This window comes from Labrus bergylta, chromosome 3 (genome assembly GCF_963930695.1).
Source record: "Labrus bergylta chromosome 3, fLabBer1.1, whole genome shotgun sequence".
Classification (NCBI taxonomy): domain Eukaryota; kingdom Metazoa; phylum Chordata; class Actinopteri; order Labriformes; family Labridae; genus Labrus; species Labrus bergylta.
In genome coordinates this window covers 18522063-18531729 of record NC_089197.1, presented here as the reverse complement: position 1 = coordinate 18531729, position 9667 = coordinate 18522063, and the positions used below count along the sequence as shown (strand labels likewise).

Sequence of the window (9667 nt, the reverse complement as noted above, 5' to 3'; positions counted from 1 at the left end):
CTCATGCAACTTTAAGGATGAAATTACCAATAACACACATTGTTCAAGTAATGCAAATGTTTGTTTAGTTTCAAAGGAAACCCTACACCCTCAATGTTGTCTTTATTTAAGAGACAGACGTAGACTGAACTGTGGGGAAGGGAAAGAATCCTGGGAGGATTTAAAGCGTACAACATGGTTGCTGAAGTGTACATTAAAAGAAGGCCACGCCAGTGACCTTGTTTGAAGTTTTTTTATTTCATTTCTTCTGATCAGTGGTTAGTGTGCTGCTTCTCTATCTTTACAAAAAGTAAAGACTGTCTGGTCTGGTCAAATAAACCTGGCACTGCAGCTTCATGATCATCTTAAGAAGCAGCGGGTGGACACATGATAATCTTTTAGGCGGTGGATGAAATCTTCATTTAGGACATGGCCTGAGCACTTTAGTTGGCCGCCTGCTCTATCCCTCTCAGACAGAGGGTGTGAGTGTGAGTGTGAGGGTGTGTGTGTGTTCGAGACAGTTTGCTGCATGAAGAGAGCTGGGGGGGATGGAGGGAGTCTGACAGGGAAGAGATCTGCTCAGGGCAAATTTCCATTCTGCCAAAGTCTGAAAGAAAAAACAAATGAGGGACCTCACCCTGCTCAAAAAGTTACATCACAATCACTCCAACAACTTCTCCAACTGCGTATATGATCACACTCAATGCATAGACCTGCCTGCTATACTTACTGGCATTTCAGATGGAGCAATTGAGACTTTACATTTTGGTTAATCATTAACATTTAAAGTTGTTTTGTTAACATCCTGCAGCTGATTCTATCACATCCAGCTCATGTCCAATGTTCAGCTTTTTCAGGAATTAATAAACAGACAGGTATGTGAAATTAATTGGAACTCGGACCTGTGAAAAGTAAAAGAGGAAACATCGCCCTCTTGTGTTGGAATAAATAATGCAATCCCCATCCATCAATACTTATATTAGCCTGTGTGGCTGCAAGTGAACCTGGAAGGGGGCGGGGGGGGGGGGGGGAAGAGTCCCATTACAGGCCTCTCTATGAGATCACATGCTTGTGGTCTAATATTTATTCAGGCTTAACAACTGTTAAATGCTTGTTTCAACTTTTAAACCCATCAGAACAAGTCATAGTCGCTTAACTAAAAGTGTTTACCAGACTGTTTTAATCCTACTGCTGAGGGTTTATCTACTTGACAACTCATCTATTATTGGCTGAAGCTCTACGCAACAGAGAAATTAATATTAAAGGTTGTATATTTCAAATTTTTAATAGCAATACATGAAAAGTTCAACACAACACACAAAATGTTTATTTTCATTCGAATGCAGACTCTATGACTATGTTCCAAAGAAAATACAAAAAGAGTTTGGATGGAGCTCTGCAGCAATGTAAGATATCACTCATATGTGGAGTTTCCTTGATGAAATCACAACATGAAGGTTTTAAAGCTGCTATTTCCATGTATAGATTTGTTAAATGATGTCAGCTACAAAAATCAAAAAGTTAAAGAAATGGCATCATCCTGATCTCTTCCCTTACAGGAATTTAGGAGAAGAAAACAAGGCTGTCCATGTTTGTATAGATGGTTTAATCCAAAATGTTTCTACTTGATTTTCTGCTTGAGAAGCATTTTTTTTTTACATTTAAGTGCACACAATATTCAATAACAACGGGACACAAATGTTACCTTTCTTTCCTCTTACAAAAGACTGATGTGCAGTTTACAGTTATGGTTTATTAAGGAAAGTGTGTATAAGCCTTTTTTTGATCTTTCTCTATTTCCTCGAATGCTTCTGTAACCAAACTGAGGAAAAAGAAGTGTATTCACAACTGTAAGGTGGCTGACGTCTGTGACATGGCATTATAAATGAAAGTGTTGCTGAATGGCACAAACTGGTGGCTGATAATCTTGATGGCCTCTTGAGCAGCCGATCCTAAAGAAGAGATGAGGATTCATTAGGAATATGTGCTTTGGGAAATGTTGTGTTTTCAAATCTATTCCTAGATGTGCTCAAATATTACCTCCCAAAAATGCAGCAACTGTGTGAGGCTCTGCTGCTCCGTATCGACAGCTGCAGGACATAGAAAGGGTGAAGAGGTTAGTCAATGATTTTTGACATTCTTTAACAACCACCACAATCAGTAACTCCAGCAGTGAACAGCACTCACAACTCATGGACGTAATCATCTTTGATGTTGACGTTGAGGCTGTATTCCTGCAGTAAGCTGTTCACACACAGCTTCAGCTTGCTGATGTCCTCCTCCACCTGGTAGTTATAAACTCCTGGTGAGACAGGACATGTGGTTAGAAAATGGAAAAATTAAGACATTGGTTCAATTCAATCACTGTATTTCTGCATTCTGGCAACATAAGAAAGAGTCCAGATGATTATGCAAAGTAAACAGACTATAATGTTATCGTTCTTTTGTTACACCAGCTAGCCCCTTTCAGTATCATTGCCAGTTCTCCCCACTTCCCTTTAAATGATGGTAACAATGGTTTTTACAAGTGGAAAAAGCTCAATACATATGATCCACATCAATCAGCAGGGATGTAAAGAGTAATCAGAAAATCGTGATAAATCGATTCAAAGGTGTCAAGGTTCACATCAGTACTCTGAAAAATGAATTGCAGTAATATGGTGAGCGTCAGCAGCTGCAGAGCAGAGGCGGTTGGCAGCTGCAAAGCAAGATTTGGAAATTGAGGACGCTCCACCGTCTTTTAAATCGGAGGTGTGGAAGCATTTTGGCTTCCCCCAAGACAGAAAATGAAAGAGGTGAGAAGATGACAGACGAGACAAAAACTGTGTGAGAATATTGCAAGAAGACAGAGAACTACAAACATGTACAGACATGTATGTCTGGCATATTTTGAAATTGACAATAAAGTTGACTTTGACTTGACATCATGATGCAGCATTTAATCGACACCACAATGAGAAGCTCCAATCACTTCCCCTTGTTGAGAGAAAATAAACATTAAAAGGCCAAACCACACTGACAAGTGGGTTTTGCAGTCATAATTTGTCTACAGTCTCATATTGTAAAATGAATCGTGATAGAATCGTATTGTGAATTGTATCGTGAGTTGAGTGAACGGTTACATCCCTATCAATCAGTCTACAGAACGTTTTTATAATATTCCTAAACATTCATCTTATATGCTCTTAGAGTGCAGGATGTATACGATTTTAAACTGTTAGCAGCTAATATGGATAGACACAAAATGACAAATGATGGTAAGTTTGTCATTGAGCAAATACCCTCACCCCTTTAAATCACATTTTCATTTAACACTTAGAAACCTTAGCACACCTGGGTAGCGTGAATGCTGCTGGTAGAAACGATCAACGGCCCGAAGCATGAGGTAGAAGACCATCTCGCTATCCGGATTGTCCATGCATGAGGCTGAGGAAACAATGCTATCATTAATAGGTGCAAATAAACATAGTTTAGAGAGAATGGTTCAGAAGGTGCAATGAACAGGACTCAACGATGCATCAGAAATAAAATTAATCTCCAACTTACTGATTTCATCTTTATTGACTGAATCCACACTGTATTCTTCAGCCAGCGATCTGCAGCGCACCACTCTCAGAAAGGATGAGTTCTTACCTAGAGACCAACACAAACACAGTTAGGAATTCACTTATGGAAAGTGCAGCAAAAGTCACCCACAGAGCAGAATATGCTACACTTGTTTTCATTCTGGGTAGAGTCCAGATGGCATACAAAGTGAAAGCATTACAAATGTAAACAGCTGCCATTCTCAGAATAATATAACACTTTTTATGTCAGAAAAGGCGCCATGATGGCAACACACGATAGACAGGGTGCTTTCAAGTGTTTTAAGTAAGTCACATATTTTAACTGATCAATTTATCATGCAGTTGGCCTGGATTCACTCATTAGAAGTGTGCTTGTACATAAATGTGTGTAGAAACAGCCTCTGTTTGTGTTATTATCAATGATAATCAGATCACATTATGATGAGCCGTGTAAGTCAAGGCTGCCTCTTTACAGCAGATACACTTGAAGCAAATGTTCACAGCTTATTTTAAAATGCACTTATACATATGTGACTAAATGAAACCTCATCGATAAACCTAAAAAAACACTATGTACAGTACAGTACAGTATGTGCTATGTACACATTTTGAATTAATCAGTTTGTATCTGTTTGAATATAAGAAATGGTGTGTGTGTGTGTGTGTGTGTGTGTGGGGGGGGTTACTTACAGAATAGTTTGATGTCCTTCTCAGAGATGCTCTCTGGTGGCTTGTGGAAAGTAAAAGATGAAGTGTTTTAAGCGGTGATGAATTGATTAGTTAATTTGCATTTTAAAAAACAGTTTTCACCCATAAATAGAAAACAATATCTTGACTGAGAGCATAAAATAGAATTTTGATTCATAAAATACATTTCACATTAACTCAAGCAAGTTGTGTTTCATAGCTGTCTTAAATATACACACTTTGTACAGTACACAGTTCATGCATGATGTATTTTTGCTCCCTCTTATTAACTCTGTTGTACTTGTTTTAGCTCAGTGTTAGTATATTGTGAGCAGCAAAAACAAAAAACAGGGTAACTTGTTGTGACCCTTCAATAGTTGCGACAGCCAGAATATTGTCACATTGATTCTCAAGTGCCCGCTGTGATACATGAAATCTAGTTTCCCTCGTCTCTTCAATTCTAGACATTTCCCTCATTTAAAAAAAAATGCAGAAATCCCATTGTTTTTATCATTTGACCTATCCATTAATTAAGCTGGAAAAAACTAGAAATCATGCGGAGTAATTAAACTTACAATGTACTTTATTTGGACTCAATGCTCTTAGGCTTAAACTTCATAACTTACCTTTCCAACAGACTGCAATAGACTTTCTACATGTTTAAAAACAGCTGCTGCATCCTGCATGGCCTTTTCCCTGTAACTGAAGTAGAACACAAAAATGAACATCACATCACACCCACAAACCCACAATTTTTAAAATCATACACAGATTTAAAAAGAGTTAGATCTATTTGATCGGTTTCTGAATACTTTTCTGTAGCCCACGTTTTTGTAGCCATACATTTAACACTTACACATTTTGAAGGCTGATGAACTTCTTAGAGTCTGCGATCATATCTGGGATGGTCCCTCGAACAGGTAGACTTCCATGACCTTCATTGAGAACAAACTCTTTGACAGCCCGCAGCATCACCCAGAAAGGCAGAGTCTGGTAATCAGGCACAATAAATACTCAACTTTCATTAAACTGCCTGTGTATTTTAAAAAAATAGTACAATCATAAGAAAAGAAGTCTAACCGGTGCTGTGATGTTGTTACACTGCTCACTATTGAAGAGGTCTTCAACAGCAGTAGGGACCTGCAGGAAAAGGGAATGCAGCATGAGCAGGGCCCGGAAACTTAACTGAGACTGAGACTGAAGAAGAAAAATGGAAGAAAAACTTTTGGTTTCTGAGATCTGGCACCTTAGTTGCATTTAAAGCTGTATTGACATTCTTAATAGCTTCCTCAAAGTTTTCTTCATCCTCTGGCACACCGTTCTCCTTCTTTAGGATTCCTGAAGGAACAAAGGAAAGAATCAAGCAGATCTTAGTTTGAGTTATAAGGTCAAGGAACTGAATTCATGGGCTAATGCAACCGAAAGGTCCACAGATACCTTCCCGGATAAGCTGTCTGAAGGCCTCTTTCTCTTTGTAATTTTTCGGTGGCTGACAGTTGTGCTAAAAAGACAAAAATAGATTAAGATTTTATTGTTAGCAACACTATAAAGCACTGAAGGATAAATATTACTGATAGTATGTGGTGAAAATCTTGACAATAGAGAGACATAAAAAATGTACCCTACCTCACTGAGCCACTTCTCCAGGTATTTGGCAACAACAATAACCCACGGTGTGTGACTGTGATCCTACAGATAAAGAATCAAAAAGGGAACTATCAGTTGTGCAAAGCTAGCCTAGTTGAAACAAAGAATTGTGCAAGAGTGCTGACACCTAAGTGCCCACCTTCTTGTCCATGCTGTCAAGGTCATAGGTCTTAATGTGGTTCTTCAATTCTGCAAAAGGCTGGTCTAACCTCAGGTCCTCCAAGGCATTGTCCGGGTGAGATTCAATCACTGAAGAAGGAGGCGTTCAAATGTCAAAATACTGTCAGGTAAGTTATTCAAACAACTTTACAACTTATTATTCATCACTGGAGTGTAGTTAGTATTTCTGGAGTTCATGTTCCCACGTAAACAGCATTACACAAGCATGTATGATACCAACTAAAATGTTAAGATTTAAGTTATTTGTTTGAGTGTTACAAAAGAATTCAAGTGGAATCAAAGGGCAAAGGGCAATGTAGGGGGAACTAACCTGTATGCTCCTGCACCACAAGCCTCATGTAGCCGATCAGGCCGTATGTCTTACAGACAAGGAAGGGTACAGAGGCACTCCACAGAACTGAGCCTAGCCTCAAACATGTGCTGGTGAATTTTAAGACAAATTTCCAAGTTATTTGGAAAGAAAACAAAACAATAATAAATGAGACAGTTCCAAACTGCAACGGAAGATGTGAATCAATTACATGAAATTTAAAAGAGTATACTCTTTTCATAATTATTACCAATGACTGAACAAACTACATGTTTAATCCATCAGAATAAATGTGAGAGAAGAGATGGAATATATTTCAAACCTTTCTGGCAACTGGACACCGATGACCAAAGTAAACCTTTGGAAAAACTCTGGATCGTTGTCCAGGAGCTTGTCTGGACACTGCAGTCGTAACAAAAGACACAAAAGGGGATCTGTCACTATAAGGTCATAATACTAGTCAATAAATGTACATGTCCACAAAGCATACAGTATGTTGTATTCATAATAGGCTGTTATGTGCTGAAATTTGACCCCACTTATAGATGTACTGAATCTGCAAAAGTCCAGGGCTTGCTCTATTTAAGTTTGCTAAGCGTTTTCAAACTGTGTCCATGTGATGGAAATAAAAAAGGTTTGAGTTTAACATTATTTCTGCTGTGAAAAGATCTGCTGCACCAAGTTATAACTTGAATTATACAGACCTCCTCGAAAAAGTTTCCAGAGACGTCACTGTTAAGTTCCTGTAGAAGCTCAGTGGCAGCCTGTGCTCTGTTCTGCAACACAGAATTAGGATCAAGGCTCATACAAAATGTGCACTCAAACTTTTTTTTTTTTTCCTGCTAATATGATCATGTACAACAACTGTGAATGTCAAAGGAAGAGACATGTAGATGCAAGGAGCATGTTGGGTAAAACCAAACACTGTGTCTGGATGTGCATTTCTGATTGACTCTGTACAACAGCTCACCTCATGCGAGCAGAGAACTGTCATCGTGATAATATCTGTCTCTCCATACTGTAATCTGTTCTGCACATTTACAAATTATCCCTGCACTCATGTTCACTTCATTTGGCCGTCTACTCGCCGTTATATTGTATAGTTTCTGCTTATAATATGTCTGCACTCATGCACTTTATCTTATGTCAATACTGTCCATTTACGACTCTGTTTTTACACATTTACATTCAATCTTCCATATTTAATCTTCCTATTTAAGACTAGTAATGCTTAGTGAAATCCTGGTTGTATATATTCACATTCTTATTTTTGATATCTTTTAGTACTTATTCACTTTGTAGTTAATATTATATTGTGTTTAGATTTGCTAACATTGTGTTTTTTTTACTCATATTGTGTGTTTGGATAACCTGCTGCTGTAACGCCACAATTTCCCAGTTTAGGATCAATAAATTAATTCTATTCTATTCTATATTTATGAGTGCACATCCAGACACAGTGTTTGGTTTTACCCCCCCCAAAAAAACAAACACATGCATCAATTTCAGTGAGCCATACCTTTCCGATGCTGTTGTTGCTGAGGAAAAAGCTGCAAGGAGAACAAAGACGCCTTCGTGAACACACAAAAGTTTCATGGACAAATTATTAAATAAAAAAAAAAAAAATGTTCTCACTTGTTTCCGACATCTTCCCCAGAAACTGTGTGTCCATCAACTATTGTGAATGCTCCAATACCTGATAAAAAAAAAAAAAAAAAAGGATGAATTTAGTCTGAGAAAATATGCCTCCCTCAGCAGAAGCGACAGCACCAACACACCTGTTTACCTGGCAGCACTAAGTTCTTCAGGATCTCTGTCCCAGTCGCTGTGGCGTTGATGAGACACACATGTGCATTCTCCAGGGCTTCCTGACCATGATCTCCCCACAGTCTGAAAGAGCACAACACTGAATGAACGTATGCTGCCATCTAGTTGCACAATGTGTCCACTATCCCTCCTACAACAAACACCAAACATGACTTAGCAAGGTAAAGGTGAGACAGCTGCAAAACACTGACATTGTCATGATTTATTACGCCAGTTTAACCATTAAAAGCAGTCAGAATATATTGCATAATTGTGACAGTCATTTGGTGAGCTTTTTATTCAATGGGAAAGCTCACACCATACAGAAAAAGAGAGAATCACTTTTAACAAATAGCTAATGCTAACGCCGATGCTCTTTTTTTTACATATAACGCCAGCTAATCTTAACACTCCTGCCTCTGCCGTGTTTCTACAATGCCTTCTGGGTTTAAATACGTAGAAACGTACGCTAAATGAATAAAACGTCACTCGTGAAACCACCGTGAATTTAAGTTTACCTGAGTTGTCTGTCATATTTCTGTTCTTTTGAGGCTTTAGTGGCTGCCATGGTGGCTTTCCAATGAATGACGTCCGACGATGTGTTTTCACTTCCTCGTCGTCAGATTCGACACTGAGAGACTCCGCGCTCACTTTCCACTTCGCACTTTCGCCACAAATTCTCGCTCTGATCGTCTTTACAGGCAAGTCTGATATCCATTTGTAGGAACGTAAACAAGTGGCATTGCGTGTTGTTCAAATATAATTTGTCCAAATATAATTTGAACACGTTTAGGAAATATGAATTTGAAAGACTATTTTTATTTAGTGATACATGCAATCGTTCATCATTAGCACAACAACACTGCGGGGCTGTGCCGCAACAATTAAGCCATTTAATCACTTATTTCCTCAGTAAATTATCCAGGCTGTTTCATGATCTTGAAACCCGACTTGACTGAATAGAACTAAAAAAAAACAATGCATATGACATGGTAAATTAATTTACGTCAAGACTATGAGATTAAAGCAACAAATAGGCCTACTGAAAACAAGCAATACAGTAGGTCTATATATTAAGACTAAAACTGCAAAACATGCATGACATATGATATGTGATATAAACTGTAAGATGAAAGGTTAAAAATTAAAGGTTTTAAACAGCCCAAAAGCAATTTAGAATAGCGATGCTTCGTTGCAGACTTCAAGTAGTGGATTATAAAAGTCTGCACAGATGGGTACCCTATTTGCTTAAAGGCATATATATATCTACACATGTATTCGTCCGTGCATTGACATCTAAAACTAATAGTAGCCTAGATACTTCTTTAAAAAATCCATGATCAGAAATAGTGGGTTTTTTTTATTTATTTTTATTTCCAGTGAATGCTCTTTATATCACTTACAACATTACAGTGCAGAGAAAAGCAATAGGCTGCGTAACGTGGAAAAAACTGCAGTAGGCCTACATCTTATTACAATTCTTCAATCCGTC

At 38.2% G+C, this 9667-nt stretch overlaps 1 protein-coding gene across 1 annotated transcript; it reads right to left on the bottom strand.

Annotated features, from left to right (window-relative positions):
• Window positions 1-1245: 1245 nt before the first annotated feature.
• Window positions 1246-8810, bottom strand: nae1 (nedd8 activating enzyme E1 subunit 1). The gene is made up of 20 exons (XM_020652855.3): window positions 8694-8810; window positions 8156-8259; window positions 8005-8065; window positions 7889-7919; window positions 7074-7145; window positions 6692-6771; window positions 6370-6479; window positions 6019-6128; window positions 5859-5921; window positions 5670-5733; window positions 5479-5570; window positions 5313-5372; window positions 5089-5222; window positions 4859-4934; window positions 4236-4275; window positions 3526-3612; window positions 3313-3405; window positions 2167-2281; window positions 2020-2069; window positions 1246-1931 (listed from the first exon to the last, which is right to left on the bottom strand). The coding sequence occupies exons 1-20, from the start codon at window positions 8741-8743 to the stop codon at window positions 1822-1824; spliced, it is 1602 nt and encodes a 533-aa protein (XP_020508511.1). The 5' UTR covers window positions 8744-8810; the 3' UTR covers window positions 1246-1821.
• Window positions 8811-9667: the final 857 nt, after the last annotated feature.